This window comes from Anabas testudineus, chromosome 11 (genome assembly GCF_900324465.2).
Source record: "Anabas testudineus chromosome 11, fAnaTes1.2, whole genome shotgun sequence".
NCBI lineage: Eukaryota > Metazoa > Chordata > Actinopteri > Anabantiformes > Anabantidae > Anabas > Anabas testudineus.
In genome coordinates, this window is record NC_046620.1 from 758,513 (window position 1) to 779,056 (window position 20,544).

Consider the following 20,544-nt stretch of genomic DNA (forward strand, 5'->3'; position numbering starts at 1 on the left):
TTAACTCAACAACTCAAACGTACCAGTGATTATCCTGAAGATCAACATGCTAACAACAGAAAGTCTGTCTTACTTTTGTCACTCCTGCATCATTTTAACTCTTCGTTGGCTTATTCATTGAAAAACTGCACCATCAAATATTCTCTGAATCCCCTGGCTGATGTGTTTGTAGACTGTGGAAACTGTGGACTTGTTACTGTCCCTGTTGACATCCCCAGAGATGTCACCTCAGCAACACTCCTCAACAATCTGCTTGAAAAGATTAACAGGGAAGATTTTAGCAACTTATCAAAGCTGAGATTTTTGGACCTACATTTAAATAAGATTTCTCATGTGGACAATGGAGCTTTCATCCAGTTGGGTGCATTGACATCACTCTATATGAGCTTTAACAAACTCACCAACCTGACTGCGAACCTCTTTCAAGGACTGGCCAACCTCACAATGCTTGATCTCACTTACAACAACATTGGGTTCATTCACACATCAGCCTTTCAGTTTCTGACCAGCTTACTAACTGTAATACTAGACAACAACCAGCTCCAAAAGATCACTGACATTCAACCTGTTCTGGAGCTACCTCAAATACTGAGCATCATAGATAATCGGTTTATCTCATTTGAGACCAAAGATCTGCTGACAAACAAATCCTCTGGTCTTAAGGTTTTAGCAATAACTACATTAAACACCATAAAGAACGGACCATAGTGACAGTATGCTCACTTGTGGGAGTGAGAGCTGGTCTGGAGCACAATGTGATGTGACCTCTTTGATTACTTGAAGGGTTGTTTGTGTCTTATTTTGTCTTTTGACTGTCTCTGATTATTTATTCTGTTTTTTGTTAGTTTTTTTATTCCTTTCATTCTATATATATATGGCACAGACTGGTTGGCACCTTAATCTCGTTGTACGATGTTGCAATGACAATAAAGTTTATCTTTATCTTTATCTTTATCTTTAGTTATTTCTAGTTATAAGATGGAAAAATTCAGCATTACAACACCAACCTTTCCTCACCTAGAGACAATAGACCTGTCTCATTTTTGCCGAGGCCCTGTCCTAAAATGGGAAATACCTGACAAGTCTTTACTGAAGAACATAACCCGACTGTATTTTGGTGATGTTTCAATACATTTTGGAGACATTAGAAATGTTCTTCAGAGTTTGGACTCTCTGAGGCATCTGACACTGAATAATATGGAGAGATGGATCAACCAGGGTCTCCTAGCTACCGTTTGCAAAATACCAACACTGCAGAGGCTGGATCTGTCCTGGAGCACTATCATCAATGTAAGTGCCAAACTTGTCACTTGCTCTCAACTCAGTGAACTTGACTTGTCCATGACTCAAACAATTGAACTGTCTAAAGATTCAATACGATCAATGAAGAGACTTAGGAAACTGAATGTGGAGCAAAACCTCCTCAGCAAAGTTCCAGATGATATTAGGAGGCTCTCCTTCCTTGAGACCCTGATTCTCAGTGACAATTATATCTCTGAGTTAGGCTGTGATGATTTCATCAACACAACACACCTAACAGAGCTTTATCTAGACAGCAACAACATTACCAAACTAGATAAGTGTGTCTTTGAACATCTAAACTACCTGAATGTCTTAGATGTGAGTGATAACCTGCTGTCGACATTAGGAGACACCTTCAAACTTGGTCCAAAAATGCTCACATTCTTAGATTTGAGTAGAAACTTACTACCTGTTTTTGAAAAGGGAGATTTTCAAGGTTTAGGGTCTCTGAAATATTTGAATGTGTCAAATAACATTGTAAGATTAAAAGATAAGGCCTTCGATGGACTGAACAACCTGGAATCTCTCAGGATATCTCTTCTGTCCAAGTGGTACTACAGTTTCAGAGAACTGCAGGGATTGAAAAACCTTACAATCATCTTCAGTGGTGCTGCTCATTCCAAACATTTCAAACAATCTAATCTCCATGATTTTGAAGTTTGCGATGGTTTAAAATCCTTAAAAGTTTTTACAGTAATTTTCAGTGGCAATCAATGTGACTTCCCCTTTCCTGCATTGAAGCAAACAATTCAAAGTATGACACATTTAGAGACCTTCACAGCCTTCAACATCTACATATCTGCACTGGACCGAGACACTTTTCAATTCAACACCCAGCTGAAGAATCTGACAATCAGACACACTAATTTGTCACATCTGGATCCTGTCTTGTTTCTTCCAATCGCAAACTTGCAGGTTCTCGACCTTTCTAACAGTGAACTTAAGTCTTTGGATTTTCTAGCTCAGGCCGGCCTGTCTGCTCTCAGATGTTTAATACTCAAAGACAATCACATCACTGTGATCAACGAGACGGTCTTCCAGTCTCTCCCTGCTCTAACATACCTGGACCTGGATAATAACCCGTTCACTTGTGACTGTTTTAATGCTGGATTTATCCGATGGGTGTTGAACAACAAGCAAACTCAGGCTGTAAATGCTTATCAGTACACTTGTTCTTTTCCTGTGGCTCATCAAGGAAGAAAGTTGCTGGACTTTAACTATGACGCCTGTTTGATGAACATCAGCTTCTTGTTTTTCATTTCCAGCACTTGTCTTGTTGTTGGAATTCTGCTCTCATCCTTCACCTTCCACTTTCTGAGGTGGCAGTTTGCCTATACCTTCAAACTCTTCCAGGCCTTCCTCTATGACAAAAGGAACATGAAGAAGAAGGGTGCTCCTCATCAGTTCGACGCCTTCGTCTCCTACAACGTTCACGACGAGGCCTGGGTTTACAGAGAGATGCTTCCAGTGCTGGAGGGAGAGCAGGGCTGGAGACTCTGTCTGCACCACAGAGACTTCCAACCAGGTATATGTCTCCACTGACTTCAGTGAAGATTACATCATATTTCACGACCAATTTATGCAGGAAACCAGTATTCGATTACTTTTTCTTGTCACTATCTTCAGTCTTTCAGTTGCAGTGGGCAGTGTCTATAGATTTTTCTTACAAGCACACACTATGCGTGATTTCTGCTAATGATAAGTTCCACTGCACAGTAACAGTTAACAACTCCATGAATGGGTTCCTAAATTTTCAGCTCTTGTTTCTTCAGGTAAGCCTATCATGGAGAACATTACAGACGCCATCTATGACAGCAGGAAGACCATCTGTGTGATCAGCCGACACTACCTACAGAGCGAGTGGTGCTCCAGAGAGATCCAGATGGCCAGGTGGGGTCAACACCTTTTGTTATTCTGACTTTCTTAAAAGACAAAGTGTAAAGATAGTGTAAGATGCATACAGTAAGTTACACATACATTTTTTGGTTGTAATGAGACCATTCCAGTTGTCATAAAGTCAACTGTCATGTTTTCACCCTAAAACCAATAGTTTATGACTTATTGTTATGAGGAGATGTCCGACAAATAGCCGCCATCATTGTCATAGCATCAGACAGTGATGTACTCGGTGTGGCAGTTAGTGACGCCCCTGGGTAAAGGTTAGGGTCATTTTATGTTTAGCATCGTTAAACATAAAATGACTTTGGCATTAAAACTTGTTGTTAACATTAATGTTATGGATCAATTGTTTAAACAGGAACCTCCCATGTTAATGTTCAGTCTTCAGTTTTCCCCCCTATATGGTCCTCATGGTCTGTCCTCTGTATTCTTTTAGTTTCCGTCTGTTTGACGAGCAGAAGGACGTGTTGATCCTCCTGTTTCTGGAGGAGATCCCGACTCAGCAGCTGTCTCCATACTACCGGATGAGGAAGACGGTGAAGAGACGCACTTACCTGAGCTGGCCTCAGGCTGGACAACACAGAGTGTTCTGGCAGAACGTCCGGAGAGCTCTGGAGACAGGAGACGGTCCCACCGACAACAACGTGCTGACTGGACCAGCAGACTGCTGAGAACACTGAACCTGTGACATCAGATCAGAATTTCACAGAATTTTTAACTAAGGGAAAAAAATAGAGCTGCAGAAATTCTCTTCTTTAAATTATAGACAACGTCAGATGCTGTTTTTGAACAAGAACCAGTGCATCATGGCCTTCATAGTTTTTTATTATGCTACCTCCCTAATAAATGTTTTTCAAGTTGCAGTATTTCAGTTTTTCAGCTCTAAATGTGTCTCGTTTAACCTGTAGGAGTTTCTAAAGACTCTAATCTTCTAATTATTCTAATCTAACAATATCTTCTGGTAAGTGAAATAAGTCCTTCTGAACCTGTGCCTGCTCATAAGCAACATAAAGGTTGTATTTATCCTTCTTTAATGATGTTTGATGATTTACTGTATTGAACTGTTTTCCTCACATTTATAGATTATCTTAAGAACCATCCCCTCGTCTGTGCAACAATATGTCATACCCAAAATAAAATGCTTCCTTTTCTTAAACCTAAAGCACTACATTAATGTGTCTTGTCTCTTTCAAAAGTCACGCCTTTACAGTTACAAGTGCTATTACAGTCTCTGGAAACTCCACCAAAACTGTCATCTTAACTAGTCAGTGATTCAGAAGCTGGATGAGACAATGACTCGACATAAGAAGAAGAAATAAGAAAAAATGGACAAGATCACAGGTGAAATGTAGCTTATATTGTGTTTTATTAGAAATGCCATGACTCTAAAGTTAATGGTGGAAGTTATGATATGAATAAAAAAAGGGAATCAAATGAAAAATGAAAGACATGTATGCTTATTAAGGGCTGAATGAAGACAACTAATGTCTCCTTTCTCTGCTTTTTCCTGGTCATCTTATCAGTCTGCATGTCACTCCTTTGTGAAGTCTGTAACATAGATTAAACATGTTTGACTTTAAAATTCCTAAAATGTAAAATGTACTGACTGAAACTAGTCTCAAGTCAAAACCTTCTGAAATATGAGCATAACTTGCTGAATATTTATTGAATCTTAATCAGGCATTGAACAAATTTAATATTTTCAGACAGTTTTAATGATTTGCTCAAATGTTTTTAATATCCAATGAAAAACATTTGGGTAATGACCCATTTCAAAGCCCAATGTCAAGATTCTGTCTGCAATACAGGAAGTGAAGTGTCAGTTGCCAGATGCGTGTATCACGTGACTTCTGCTGCTTTTGAGGAAATCTTAAAGAAGTGAAACAAAGCCTCTGTGTTCACTGCTGAGCTGTGACAGCTACGACCTAACGCTCTACAGAAGAACTGTGAGTGTTACAAATATTTATCTTCTTCAGCTGGAACTGTCGATGTTTAAATAGAACTAATTATTAATGATCATTAAGCTGCATATTTATCTTGTAGACATGCTGCTTGTGGAGAGGTGGTGGAGACAAGCACATTTTCCAAAATGTGACAATATCCCTTTAAGGGATTCAAGTAATGTGTGGTATATTTAATGTCCTCTACAGATCATTACCAGCACCTCACAGTGACTCAAACAAACATAAAAGGAACAGTCCATGCAAACAATGGGAATCTTGTATTCACAATTTGTACAGAGACTTGTCCTGTTTGTGTCCTTTCTGGTTCACCTTAAACCGTTGTTGGCGTACTCACTGAAAAACTGCACCATCGATTACTCTGACGATCCTCTGGATCATGTTTTTGTGGACTGTTCAAACCGTGAACTTGTTACCGTCCCTGATGACCTCCCCAGAGATGTGACCTCAGTAAAACTCTTCCACAATCTGCTTAAAAAGATTCACAGGAAAGATTTTGGCAACTTGTCAAAGTTGAGAATTTTGTCCCTGCAGGATAATCAGATTGCTCGTGTGGACGATGGATCTTTTATGTACTTGAGTGCACTGACAACACTCTACATGAGCAACAATCTGCTTACTAACCTGACTGCCCATCTCTTTTACGGACTGTCCAGCCTCAATATGCTTGATCTCAGTTACAACAAGATTCAGTTCATTCATATCTCTGCTTTTCACTTCCTCGCCAGCTTACAAGCAGTGATGCTAGACACCAACAAACTCCAACATCTCATGGACATTCGGCCCATCCTACAGTTACCACACTTAAAGGAGCTGAACCTAAGAGAAACCTTTTTTCCGTCTTTTGAGACCAAAGATTTGCACAATGTGTCCTCAGGCCTTAAGATATTACATGTTTCTGGTGATAAGATGAAAAAGTTCAGCATCACCACACCAATTTTTCCTCACTTAGAGTCACTAGACCTTCGTCGATTTGGCCAAGTTGGTGTCCTGAAATGGGACATACCAGACAAGACTTTCCTGAAGAACATAACTCAGCTGTATCTTAGTAAATCTTTGATTCCTTTTGAAGCGATCCACAAAGTCCTGAAGAGTCTGGACTCACTTATGCATCTGAAACTGAATTATATGGATGGGTGCATTAACATAGATCTCCTAGCTACAGTCTGTAAAATACCAACACTTAGGAACCTGGATCTGTCTTGGAACAACGTCTCCAGCTTGAGTTTGAAACTTGACACGTGCTCTCAGCTGACTGAACTTAACTTGTCTTTTACTCACATGACTGAACTGTCCAAAGGCTCAGTACAATCGATGAAGAGACTGAGAGCCTTACACGTGGAGCACAACTTCCTCTACAAAGTGCCAGATGATATTAGGAGCCTTTCCTCCCTTAAGATTCTGAATCTGAGTGACAATCTAATCTCAGAGTTGGGCTGTGATGATTTCATCAACACAACACGACTCACTAAGCTTTATCTGAATTCCAAACATATTGCTAAACTGGACAGGTGTGTGTTTGAACATCTAATCTATCTGAATGTTTTAGACTTGAGTGATAACCTGCTGTCAACAATAGGAGACACCTTCCGAACAGGTCCGAAGATGCTCATGTTCTTAGATTTGAGCACAAACTTTGTACCTGTTTTTGAAAAAGGGGATTTTCAAGGATTAGGGTGTCTGAAATATTTGGATGTGGTTTCAGACATTTGTTGAAAAAAACGCCTTTGATGGACTTAAGAATTTGGAAATTCTCAGGGTATCGTTACCCTATGAGATTTACGACTTCACAGGATTACAACAGTTAAAGAATCTTACAATCTACTTCCGTATGGTCAGTAGTATCTCCAAAGTCCAAATCACTTTCAAGCTTTCCTTTATTCAGAGTCATTGAAATTTTTAACAATAATCTGCAATGCGGACCTTCCTTGCTCCTACTTTGAAGTAAAGATGCAAATGCTCCAGGGTATGATCCATTTAGAAAACGTTTTAGCTGAGAACATCTATATTTCACTGCCAAATCTGGACATATTTCAGTTTAACACCAAGCTCAAGAGTCTAACAATCAGGCACACTGATTTGTCACATTTAGATCCTGTATTCTTTAGGTCAATCCCCAATCTGGAGGTCCTCGATTTTTCTAACAGTAAACTCAAGTCTTTGGATTTTCTAGCCCAGGTCGACCTCTCAGCACTCAGATATTTAAAACTGACAGACAATGAGCTCACAGTGATCAATGAGACAGTCTTCCAGTCTCTCCCTGCTCTAACATACCTGGACCTGGACAATAACCCGTTCACCTGTGACTGTTCTAACGCTGGATTTATCCAGTGGGTAATAGGCAACAACCAAACTCAGGTTGTAAACGCCCATCAGTACACCTGTTCCTTTCCTGGTGCTGAACAGGGCAGGAAGTTGCTGGACTTTGACGTCCAGTCCTGTTGGATGGATGTCGGCTTCCTCTGCTTCATTTCCAGCACCTGTCTGGTTGTTCTGACCCTCCTCTCATCCTTCATCTACCACTTTCTAAGATGGCAACTATCCTACGGCTTCTACTTCTTCCTGGCCTTCCTCTATGACAGCAGGAAGAAGAAGAAGGGAACTCCTCATCAGTTTGACGCTTTCGTCTCCTACAACGTTCACGATGAGGCCTGGGTTTACAGAGAGATGCTTCCAGTGCTGGAGGAGGAGCAGGGCTGGAGACTCTGTCTGCACCACAGAGACTTCCAACCAGGTACAACACCAGTTATAATTAATATGCTGCTGTCTGTGTTCGACATCATTCACACACTGTGAGAAAGAAGCAAAAATTAAATACAAATAAAATGACAAAGTGCTTGTTTCTTTGCACAAAGCACTTGATGTTGGCAAAAGTGTCACAGCTACAATTATAAATTTTTAAGTTACTAGTACACTACTAAAATAATAAATTCAAAATAAATTAAACCGTACAACAAATATTAGCAACTGTTGTGGCTGGGTACCTTTGTACTAACAGAGCAAGAGAAAACATGGTGGTGTTTGTTTTACTCTGGGTAAGACTGGATTCTCACAGATAGAACTCTGTGGCAGCTGATGGTTCCATACGCACGCAAACCTTTGTCTTCATAGGTAAACCCATCATGGAGAACATTACAGACGCCATCTACGGCAGCAGGAAGACCATCTGTGTGATCAGCCAACACTACCTACAGAGCGAGTGGTGCTCCAGAGAGATCCAGATGGCCAGGTGGGGTGCTGCATTCCAATATTAATATTAATAATAAGTATAAAAGATAGCAAATGTCAAAGTTAAAAGAAACAATGTCGATTGTTGTTAGAAACAGGAAACATCTGTCTCCTATGTTAAAGTCTAGTGTTCTTATTCAGTTTTATTAATGGTCCTCACTGTCTGTCCTGGTCTGTCCTGGTCCTGGTGTGTCCTGGCCCTGGTCTGTCCTGGTCCTGGTTTGTCCTGGCCCTGGTCTGTCCTGGTCCTGTCTGTCCTGTGTGTTGTTACAGTTTCCGTCTGTTTGACGAGCACAAGGACGTGTTGATCCTCCTGTTTCTGGAGGAGATCCCGGACCAGCAGCTGTCTCCATACTACCGTATGAGGAAGATGGTGAAGAGACGCACCTACCTGAGCTGGCCTCAGGCTGGACAACACACAGGAGTGTTCTGGCAGAACGTCCAGAGAGCTCTGGAGACAGGAGACGGTCCCACCGACAACAACGTGCTGACTGGACCAGCACAGTGCTGAGAATATCACTGAACCTGTGAACGTACATACCACTAATAACACACACTGTTGTTAAATGCAGGAAATAGATTTGAAGTCTAATAATACGGTTTGGATCATGTTTACACATGTAAGTACACAGTTGCCGTGTAGACAACTGAAATTATTAAAACAGAAACGATGTTTCTTCACATACATTACTGAAAAAGCACAGATAACACATAAGAATCATTATGTTAATAAAGTTTTCTTCAGAACCAAAATAATCCAGTGATCATTGTCATCATTGTACATTAAAGAGTACGCCCCAAACAGGAACTACTGCCTCCAGAGCCTCTTGCTTTGTGATAATAAGATGTAATATATATATAAGTATAAATATACAAATGTAGAATATAGTTCTGTCACATGGAATCAACCAATGTGTGAAAATTTTCCTTTACATTAGTACTTAGAGATGGTAAATGGAAAGTATTTTTGAATAATGTTAACCTCAATATCTATGTTTTCTATTTTCAAGTTGATTCAACTTTAAATTTTGAGTTTTTATAGATAGAACTTATAAACATTAGTTGTTCTGATTTGATGTCTTAACTCATAATTTACTTTAAAATTATGAGTTGAATCAAATCATTTCTTAGAGTTCACTACTACTACTAAATTTGGTACATTACAGCTCAGAAGGCAGTGTATTATATTTGATGCAGTACCATGGTGGTTTTATTCAATTTTTTTTTAAAATAGTATTAGTATTAGTATTGGTATTTTAAATATTAGATCAAGTTAGACTGGTGTTGGACAATGTGGTGTATATGTTGTACTTGCAAGCCCAGTTCTCAAAGAGTCCTACTTCAGCCTATACAGCTTAATCATGTTCCTTCTACTATTGAAATGAGCTGTGTCTGAATACATTTGTGAAAAACACTTCTCTGTCACAGTTTTTAGTAAAATGTAAATGGAAGTTAAGTGACTGCTGTCAGTTGTGAACTGATGTTCAACGCCCCTGTTGCTTTTGCAGAAATAGAGAAGTGAAACCGGACTTCTCTGTTCCCTGCTGAGCGCTGACGACTCACTGGTGGTGATGTACAGAAGAGTTGTGAGTATTAGAAATATTTGCAATTGATCAATTTTTATGTTAAAACTTTTTAAAGTTCAAATTAATTATTTAAAAACTTTAAGTTTAAGAGTCAAAAAGGTATTTGTCCTAAAGAGAACTCGACATCCTGCTGAGGAATGAACTTGTATCACAGTGTTTCAGAAATGTGCAGAGCTGAGTTTGAGACCAAAGTCAAAGTATTGACGTTGGGATTAGACAAGAAAAGTCCTGAAGTTAGAGTTAGAGAAAGATTGGGTTTTTGTTCAAATTTGAAAGCAGTCGTGTTTGTTTAAGGTGACTGCTAGAGTTTTGTCTATAGATCCAGCTCTCAGTTCTTCCCTGACCTTAAACTAGTGACGCTGTAAAAAACTTCAATATGCTTGTGTCACATATCTGGATGTTGAACTGTACATCAGACATTCTAGCAGAAGAGAAGACAGGTTGTTGGTGATTTGGTATCTTGTCCAGAAAACATTCACTGTGTACATTTGAAATGTCAACTATCGACACATTTACGTTGATAGTGAACATGTGATCATTGACAGATGTACAACACATCACATTTTTAACTGCAGTTCAGTTGCATAGGAACAGTTTTTAGTTTTCTTGTTGTAGCTGCCAAATTGTCAAACAGGTAAAAGAGTGGTATCACGTTTCTGTCATCATGAGAATGAAAAAGCTTCTTGTTCTCTTCAGATGTTCATTCTTCAACACCATCATCACCAACAATTCTCCACCACACAGTAACTCTACAAACATGTCAGCGATGTTCCAGGAGATCAGTGTGCCAACAATGAAAACTCTGTTGTTGCACCATGTCCTGAGACTTCTTGTCATACTTGCGTTTCTCCAGCTGTATCTTAACCCTTTATTGGCTTATTCACTGAGAAGCTGTGTTATCGTCTACTCTAAGAATCCTGCAGCTGATGTGGTTTTAAACTGTGCAAACCGTAAACTGACTACTGTACCTGAAAATGACATCCCCAGAAACGTGAGCTTGATTTATCTCTCTAACAATCATATTGAACGGATTACCAAAAAAGATTTTGGCAACTTGTCGAAGGTGAGAATTTTACACATGCAGTTCAATAAGATTGCTCATGTGGACGATGGATCTTTTATCCATTTGGGTGCACTGACAAAGCTCTTTCTGAATGAAAACAGTCTCACCAGCCTGACAGCCAACATCTTTCAGGGACTCTCCAGCCTCACCGTGCTTGATCTCAGCAGTAACACAATTCAGTTCATTCATGCATCGGCCTTTCAGTTTCTGACCAACTTAAAAAACGTGTCATTAGAACAGAACAATCTCCATAAAATCACTGAGATTCAGCCCATTCTGCAGCTACCTCGTTTACAGAAGCTGATCGTTAGGTTGAATCTATTTACGTCCTTTGAAACCAAAGATCTGCAGCTTAATGTGTCCTCTTGTCTGAAGGAGTTGGATCTTTCTGAGAACAAGTTGAATTATTTCAGCATCACTACACCGATCTTTCCTCACCTACAATCCATAGACCTTTCTAAATGTGGCCAAGATGATGGTCTGAAATGGGACATACCTGACAAGGCTTTATTGAAGAACGTAACTCAGCTGTATTTCTGTAAGACTTTGATTTCATTGGAAGAAATCCAGAAAGTCCTGCAGAGTCTGGACTCACTGAAACATCTGAGACTGAATTATATGGAGAAGTTGATCCACAAACATCTCTTAGCTACAGTCTGCAAAATACCAACACTTAGGAAGCTGGATCTGTATTGGAACAAGGTCCCCAATTTGAGTGCAAAACTTGTCTCCTGCTCTCAGCTCAGTGAACTTAAGTTGTCCGAAACTAACATGACTGAACTGTCTAAAGGCTCATTACAGTCAATGAAGAGACTTCAGTCCCTGGCTCTGGACAAAAACTTTCTCACCAAAGTGCCAGATGATATTAGGAGTCTCTCCTACCTTGAAATCCTTGTCCTGAGTGATAATTATATCTCTGAGTTGGGCTGTGATGATTTTCTGAACACAACACAGCTCTCGGAGATTTATCTGGACATCAACGGCATCACCCGACTGCATAGCTGTGTGTTTGAAAAGCTTCATAATCTAAAGGTTTTAGAATTGAGTTATAACATGCTGCGTACATTTGGAGGTTCCTTCAAAATAGGTCCACCGGCACTAGAAATGTTGCATTTCAGCAAAACCTACCTAACTGTTTTTGAAAAGGGGGATTTTCAAGGTTTAAGCTCCCTCAAAGATTTGGATGCAACAAATAACAACATAAGAGTAAAACATGGTGCCTTTGAGGGGCTGAAAAACCTGGAAACTCTCAGTATATCCATTCCATCTGAACAGTATTATAACTTCAGAGGATTAGAGCGGTTAGAAATTCTTACAATTTATGTCTATATGGAGGGCACTTTCAAACATCCTGATCCAAACTATTATGAAGCTTTCTATCATTTAAAGTCACTGAAGGTTTTCACAGTAATATGCAACATTGATCATTTTGGTTTCCCGCTTTACATACCGATGCAAACACTTGAGAGTATGAGACATTTGGAGGACTTCACAGCTGACAATATCTATATTACTGCACCAGCTCCGGACACATTTAGGTTTAACACCCTCCTCAAAAATCTGACCATCAGACACACTGATCTGTCTGATCTGGATCCTGAACTGTTTTACCCAATCCCCAATCTGGAGGTCCTCGATTTTTCCAACTGTTATCTCAAGTCTTTGGATTTTCTAGCTCAGGTCGACCTCTCAGCACTCAGATATTTAAAACTGACAGATAATGAGCTCACAGTGATCAATGAGACGGTCTTCCAGTCTCTCCCTGCTCTAACATATCTGGACCTGGACAATAACCCGTTCACCTGTGACTGTTCCAACGCTGGATTTATCCAGTGGGTGACGAGTAACGACCAAACTCAGGTTGTCAACGCCCATCAGTACACCTGTTCCTTTCCTGGTGCTGAACAGGGGAGGAAGTTGCTGGACTTTGACGTCCAGTCCTGTTGGATGGATGTCGGCTTCCTCTGCTTCATTTCCAGCACCTGTCTGGTTGTTCTGACCCTCCTCTCATCCTTCATCTACCACTTTCTAAGATGGCAACTATCCTACGGCTTCTACCTCTTCCTGGCTTTCCTCTATGACAGCAGGAAGAAGAAGAAGGGAACTCCTCATCAGTTTGACGCCTTCGTCTCCTACAACGTTCACGACGAGGCCTGGGTTTACAGAGAAATGCTTCCAGTGCTGGAGGAGGAGCAGGGCTGGAGACTCTGTCTGCACCACAGAGACTTCCAACCAGGTAAATGTCATTCTTTAAAACTATGAGACTGCGCTTTAGTTTAACATGCGCTTTAGCATTAAGACACTATATGCAATACCTGTACTTTAAATGGTGCAGCAGCTAGTGGGGCAAGTAGATGATTGATCCTGTCGGTGGTGTAAGTGGGATTTTAGTAGCTCCAGTTTTTCCAACACAACCTCGTGTCTTCAGGTGAACTGATTAACTGAGCTCACTTGTCAGTGTGTAAAACTTCTATAGGCAGCAGGAACGAAGCGTGGCTGGTGAGCACACTGAACTAGTGTTTGGTTTGAGGTAGCAGGACATAAGCAGCACAAACAAGTAGTAACCAGTGCTACAGTACTCAGCATTTTAATAAAGCCTGTTTGTACCAGTGGTTGAGTTGCTAGTTTAGGCTCAAAGTTTAATTATACTGTGTCCCACTAGAGATTTAATGAATATAAGATAAGCTTACTTCTGATTAGTCTGCTGCTGACAGCAGGTCTGTTACTACTACTACATTTTGTTTGTCTCTGTCTGTTTATCACTGTCTACTTCCTGTCAGAGATGCGCAGCAGATACAGTGTGCTGTATTTAGATCACAGTTATAGGTTTCATATCCTTTTTTCTGCTTCCAACGTGTTGATGCAGCTTGTGGTTTGAATTAGAACATTTAGTGTTTCTCAGTAGTCAGGTCGACCCTCGTGTCACACTGATTCAAAAAGCTGCTGTGAGCTCTACTCCAGCCAGATGTAGGAAGGTTAATTTACGCACCACTTCATTTATTACTGGTGTTCTTTCATATTGGCACTACACAGAACTCAGCTTAGGAAAAATGTAATGGTGACACTGATCAACAGGTGTCCTAATACATCGTGCCTCACAGCTGGCTGTGTAGGGGGCTGCACAGCTGTAGACCGTAGTCTTCACTAAAGTCCCAACACTATCAAAATGACAGTACAGGTTTGTAGAAGTGTGTCATGGCTCGAACAAAGGACCTTTGTAGAAGAGGCTCACCAAATGGGAAGAGGTTACAAAAAGAGTTTGAACTCCACAAGTCAACAGTCGCACAGAGCATGTACAAACTAAAAAATTCAGCACCGTTGGTATCGTCGCCAGGAGCAGTCGACCAACAAAGATCACACCAAGAGCAGGTGTCTGATAGGTTGGGAATCACAGGACACACCAGGGGAATGTCTAGGAAACTAAAAGCATCTCTAGCAGTAGCTGTTTTCCGTGTTCATGAGTTCACTATTGGGAGAACACTGAACAACAAGAGTGTGACTTGCAAAGAGATGAAGATTTCTTCCTGTGTACAGTGTGTTACTGTAAACTGAACTGAAAATGTATTAGTAGTGTACACTGTTGTATTGTGCTAACCTGTAATTGTATTGGCTTCCTGGTTTTGACCTCTTTCTACTATTTTAACTTTGATTTTCTGTGCATGTGGTGGCACATGGGACACATGTTCCTAAGGCTGGGCACTTTTTTGCTAACTGAGAAAGAGAATGCCTTTTTTTTTTTTTTTTTTTTTTTTTTTAACTCTGAATAAAGCTTGATTCACACACACAGAGCATCTTCAAATAAAAACCTGTGAACAGGTTTTGCAGGTGATGGCTACATATTTACACAAAGTTTTCTCTGCACAGGTAAACCCATCATGGAGAACATTACAGACGCAATCTACGGCAGCAGGAAGACCATCTGTGTGATCAGCCAACACTACCTACAGAGCGAGTGGTGCTCCAGAGAGATCCAGATGGCCAGGTGGGGTGCTGCATTCCACTGGTCTGTGTTTGGTAAAGACTCAATAAAACAACTTCATAGACAAAAGGACAGAGGGAGGACAGTGAAATGAAAAACAAAAATCACTAGTAGTGTTCCCATAATGAAGTTGTTCTATAACTAGTGCGGCTGGAGATCAGCTCTTGTGTTGGTAACCATCAGGTTTTTGTCAGCAGCGAGTTAAACCACCCACCGCGAGGGATGTTGAACCCAATTAAAATGCCAGTACCAGAATTCGTTGTTGAACCAGCCCTTTATTATAGATTATGAATAGATGGGTAGGAGTCTGATTGCAGGACCCAGGTAGCCAGAGTGCGAGGATCTGCAGGAGCAAAGCAGGGTAAGAATATGAACGAGAATGAGGGAATAATGTGCAGAAGACATGTACTGACCTATGGATAAAGAGAGGAGAGCTGATGATGAAGCAGGGGTCGGGAGCAATGGTGAGTAGCCTGTAGAGGCCCAGGGTCAGCGAAGAGGTTAGCTAGGCACAGTGTGGTGTAGCTGGTTGGATTAGGTCCTCCTCTTCGTGTGCACACAACATACAGACAATCCAAGAGAAGGCCAGAGAGAGATCCCGCAGATACACAAGGTACACGTCCAGTACTCACAACAGTCATCCTCAGTCAGTATTTTAGACAGGGGCAAGAGCAGGAGAGCAGGTCCAAATGAGAGCAGGAGTCCAAAACCAGTAAAGGCAAAGAGAATCAACTCACAGTCTTTCTAAGGAACTGGCAAAAACTCAGGGTAGAGAATACGGTCCGGTCTGTAACACATAAGCAAACACGATAACTAGAAAGGCTGGAAAGTCAAACACAGTGCCAGGACAATCTGGCAGCTCTCTCAGGGGAAGATTCAGAATATAAAGGGAGCTGGCACCAGGTGAAATCAATGAGCAGCTGAAAGTGATTGGATAATTAGAAACAAGCTGCCAGCAACAGGAAAGAAAAACAGGAAATCAGCCACCAAACTAAAAGCAGGACAGGAAGCCCTGTAGGATCATGACAGTTTTGAAATCGTGAAGAATAGAAATGTTGTCTTGTCAGGTGAAGCTGCTGATACCATGACCAGCTTCTGTTCCATTAGCATCTGCAACTCAACTCAATCCACAATGTCAACTCAATCTACAATTTGTGCACCTCTATCGGGCATCTTCGAGCTCATAGTTGTTATATATTTCCAGTATGTTGTTTTACCTGCACTTATTTTCTAACATGTTTAGAATATTCCTGTATCCTAAAAAACTATGTTTTGCAAAATGCAAACTGTAAATGCAATTATATTCTATATTATTCAATCACGTACTAATTATGTTCTGCTAGATCTCCGAATGATAAAAGTTCCACAGTTCTTAACATGGAGGGTGTATAATGTAAAGGACTGAAACCCCAGAGGCTCATGTTTAACTTCAGGGTCCTGTGTCCTGGTCCTCACAGTTTGTCCGGATCTGTCCTGTGTGTGTTTTTACAGTTTCCGTCTGTTTGATGAGCAGAAGGACGTGTTGATCCTCCTGTTTCTGGAGGAGATCCCGGACCAGCAGCTGTCTCCATACTACCGGATGAGGAAGCTGGTGAAGAGACGCACTTACCTGAGCTGGCCTCAGGCTGGACAACACACAGGAGTGTTCTGGCAGAACGTCCGGAGAGCTCTGGAGACAGGAGACGGTCCCACCGACAACAACCTGCTGACTGGACCAGCACAGTGCTGAGAATGTTTTGTACTGTACATGTCAATACTTACTGAGAAAAGATTTGAGGTGGTGAACAGAGGACAAATCATAATAACAAAAGTAAAGATGATAAAATGTTGATGTTGATTCTCAAGTAGAGAAGTTTTAGAATTTAGTGGCTAGAGCCCAACATTAAATTGCTTAATAATGTATATTTTAAATATTTTCAAATATTTTCAAATTTATATTATATTAGATTCTTAACTCAGTTAATGATGCCTCCACAGAAAGCGTGGCATAAGCAGCACCTTAATGCCCGTTTTCTTGTCCTTAATTAAAAGCAAAAACTTAAAATCTTGTACGTCATGAAACTCAAACATTTCTTCCCTTAGCAGTTTATGTTACTGTTTTTTCTACCTGATCTAAATGACCTGAATGTTTTAGAGATGAGTGATAACCTGCTGTCGGCATTAGGAGAAATCTTTAACTAGGCCCAAAGATGCTAAGTTCTTAGATTTGAGCAAGAATATTTAGCTGTTTTTAAAGAGGGAGATCTTCCAGTACTTGAAGGACAGCAGGGCTGGAGACGCTGTCTGACTTCCAACCAGGTACAACACCAGTGACAACTAATAACCTGCACTTAAACTGCCCCCTCAACAGATTCTGACCTGCTGCTTACACACTGTGTTTTCTGTGCAAACGTTTCACACTCATGCGAGTCGTTATTAAACGTAACTGTGTGTCTTCGTAGTTTGAACAATTATTAATCATTTTATTTTTTAATTATTCATCATTTTGTACCATAACACTTACGTAGTTCTGTTAGCAGAAGCCTGACCAGTGTTTCCACGAAGCCAGTGTTGAGTTCAAGACAGCAGGGCAAAGTCAACACCCCTGGCTCAAAATATACTAACCACAAACAAGACAATAAGGAACAAGGGAGCACATCATCCAAGTAGTAATCACTCACTTCAACCTGAGTGGCTGTACTTGTAGTGGTTGGCATGTCACTGTACGCGACCCGTGGAGTGAGGAACACGTGTGCAGCTGAGTTGATATGAACCAAACAGACTTTGAGTGCTCGGGATGTTTACTTTACATATTTGCCACTGTCCTCTCACTTCTTCCTGTTTGAGATGCAAAACTAACACAGTGTACTGTACCGCGGATTTATTTTGATCACAGCTGGGTTTCACATCCTTTTCTTTCAGAGCCCACTTCATCAGATGCTGTCCACTATGAGAGGCCCCTCGTGGTCAGACACCCTGTGTCAATCTCTGGGTCAAAGGTTTGAAAAGCTGCTGTGGGCTCTACATTTACATTTAGTCATTTAGCATTACATTTAGCTTTTATCCAAAGCGACTTACAAATTGAGACAATGGTAGGCAGGGCAGCATGAGGAGGTCTTGCCTAAGGACCCCTACTGGAGGTGGACCACAGCTGGGATTTGAACCCGAGTCTCCCACATGGGAGGTGGTGATGTTACTACTACACTAACCAGCCACTAACCGGCCACGAGGCTCTACCTGTGAGCTCGACCTCCATCTCTGTCTGGTTTTAGTTTTGTGCTGTGAAGTAATATAATCATATTTTCTGTCCCGCAGACCATAAATATTCCAAATAGTTTCACCCTTTGTCATTAAGTTAGTTTCCTTAATGTCTTTGGACCATTTCTTATGACGGAATATTTAATTTGTGATCTTACATAAAACGTCTTTCTGGGATTCTTACCCAACAAGAATTACATTCTAATAACATTCTAGAAATTTGAGTCAGGTTCTCAATCAGAGTGATGAGTGGGGGCGTCTGGGAGGCCCTACTTTATTTAAAGAAGAGAAATCTGGTTCTTCACTATGAACCTGACAACACAGGTTTGTGTCATTGCTCAACCAAAGGAGTTTTCTGAAGATGTAAAGTTGTTGATGCTCACTGCAGACTTTCAGACATGCAGAAGAACATGCAGCTTGGTTACCCTCCCCAAGAGCAAGGCGTGTTTGGGTCTGCAGGGTCACAGGGTGATGTCTAAAAAACCAAAGGCCTGTCTTACAGTGGTTAGCATCAATGTCCAACAATGTCAGCCAATCACAGTAAACACAGGAGTCATTCTGTTAGATTAGGATTAGCTGAAGTCAGTTCTTGGCCTGGATTGTTTCTGTGGACCTGAAGCCTGAAGCAGGAAGTTCACTCAAGGAAGCCAATCAACAATATATATAACAAAATGTGTCATGATTGCTTCTTTTCCTTCTGTAAAAATCACAGACTGACTCACTGACAGACAGACTGAAGAAACCCCGTCCTGATCCTCTTTTGTTGGCTCATGGTGCCTTATTCTCACGTTCTCCAGTCACTATCTCTTGAGATTCTTTCCTCTATTCACACCACATTCCCCAGACATTACTTCCTTTTCCAGTCACCTGAATCTGCTTTCTCAGTCCCTGGAATGATCGAGCTCGTTTCACCACTCATTGACTGGACTATTTCTTTTTTTTAGATGGATTTACAAGAGAAAACACATCTCTGTTTCCGTTTCATTCAACACAGGTTTACTTGTGGTTCCTAGAGTTTCCAGATGTAGAACAGGAGGCAGAGCCTTTAGCTATCAAGCCCCTCTCCTGTGGAATCAGCTCCAAGATCAAGTCTAGACTTTAAACTTTCCTTTTTGATACAGCTCACAGTAAGGGATGACTCAGGTGACTCTGAACCATCTCTTAGTTTTGCTGATGTAAACGTGGTCCAGGACAGTGCTCTGTGTGCTTCTTGATGCTGCAGTTCTTTTCTCTCTCCACTTTCCCCTCACACCAGTCGAGGCAGATGGCCGCCCACCCTGCAATTCTGTAAAGTGTTGACCTTAATATGACCTTAATAGGGGCCTGGGAATGGTTTTAGGTTGGATTTGACACTACAGTATTTACTGTAAGTGATGGTTCCTCTGAATAGTCTGTCCTGGTCCTGGTCTGTCCTGGTCCTGGTCTGTCCTGTGTGTGTTGTTACAGTTTCCGTCTGTTTGATGAGCAGAAAGACGTGTTTATCCACCTGTTTCTGGAGGAGATCCTGGCTCAGTTCCTGTCGCCATACTACTGTATGTGGAAGCACCTACTTGAGCTGGCCTCAGGCTGGACAACACACAGGAGTGTTCTGGCAGAACGTCCGGAGAGCTCTGGAGACAGGAGACGGTCCCACCGACAACAACCTGCTGACTGGACCAGCAGACTGCTGAAATCCAGCACAGTGAAGTGAACGTTGAACAGGCTCCTGGTGGTGAACAGATGAGAATGTGTCTCCACTGGGAGAAAATAAAAAGAGCTGCAGCAGGTTAATTTCTCTAAGTAAGAGTCTCTCAAGCTTGGAATGAGGACACCACACTGAGTCAGTGAAAAAGAAAGTGAATATTAACACAGTTTAACACACACACACCAAAAAAATGCACAGATCCATAAACGAGAAGAACTGAGATAAAGAGTAATGTTCACATCAACATGAATTATCACTTAAAATGACAATAAAAGTTATTTTTTGTATGTTTGCCTGAGCAGCACCGTCTCCTTCCCACATACACACCCACAAAAGGACGTCATGGACAGAAACATTAGTTTAATATACTTCCATTAGATTTTACACAGTTTGTATGTGAAGCAAAGCGGAAAAAGCAAGATGAGGTGGAGCAGAAAAGAATGAAGGGATGAAAGCAAATCAGGAAGAAGGAGGATGAAGGGAACGAAGCAGAGAACGACAGGAGCTCTGATTAGATTCGTCCTCAGACTATGTGATGAGCCGGTTCACAGGCCGTGAGGAAGACATCTTGTGATTAATGATGCTGTGTTCAACAAACACAGTTT

General features: G+C 41.1%; 2 protein-coding genes and 1 pseudogene across 4 annotated transcripts; all 3 read left to right on the top strand.

The window, feature by feature from the left end:
- On the top strand, positions 1-4,030 carry LOC113153564 (toll-like receptor 13; the record flags this gene model as incomplete). Its single annotated transcript, XM_033326197.1, has 4 exons — positions 1-707; positions 972-2,827; positions 3,075-3,192; positions 3,638-4,030. Coding segments are annotated over 4 exons (2,916 nt in total), but the record flags the coding sequence as incomplete, so codon positions are not given.
- Positions 4,031-4,525: 495 nt separating this feature from the next.
- On the top strand, positions 4,526-8,935 carry LOC117152919 (annotated as a pseudogene).
- Positions 8,936-8,951: 16 nt separating this feature from the next.
- Positions 8,952-17,676, top strand: LOC113155167 (toll-like receptor 13). Of its 3 annotated transcripts, XM_033326196.1 has the most exons (5): positions 8,952-9,010; positions 9,899-9,976; positions 10,673-13,275; positions 14,904-15,021; positions 16,510-17,676. In XM_033326196.1, exons 3-5 carry the CDS (start codon positions 10,734-10,736, stop codon positions 16,745-16,747), a joined length of 2,898 nt encoding a protein of 965 aa, XP_033182087.1. In that variant the 5' UTR covers positions 8,952-9,010; positions 9,899-9,976; positions 10,673-10,733; the 3' UTR covers positions 16,748-17,676. The 3 variants fall into 3 exon arrangements, with proteins under 3 accessions (XP_033182087.1, XP_026205508.1, XP_026205507.1); XM_026349723.2 differs by lacking the exon at positions 8,952-9,010 and having other exon boundaries at positions 9,912-13,275; positions 16,532-16,673; XM_026349722.2 differs by lacking the exon at positions 8,952-9,010 and having other exon boundaries at positions 9,915-13,275.
- The last annotated feature ends 2,868 nt before the right edge of the window (positions 17,677-20,544 follow it).

Bases quoted from the DNA above. Each gene is read 5' to 3' on its own strand.
- LOC113155167 (XM_026349722.2), top strand. From the start codon at position 10,641: ATGAGAATGAAAAAGCTTCTTGTTCTCTTCAGATGTTCATTCTTCAAC. The intron at 13,276-14,903 runs GTAAATGTCATT...TTCTCTGCACAG, and splicing joins CCACAGAGACTTCCAACCAG to GTAAACCCATCATGGAGAAC. The intron at 15,022-16,509 runs GTGGGGTGCTGC...GTGTTTTTACAG, and splicing joins AGAGAGATCCAGATGGCCAG to TTTCCGTCTGTTTGATGAGC.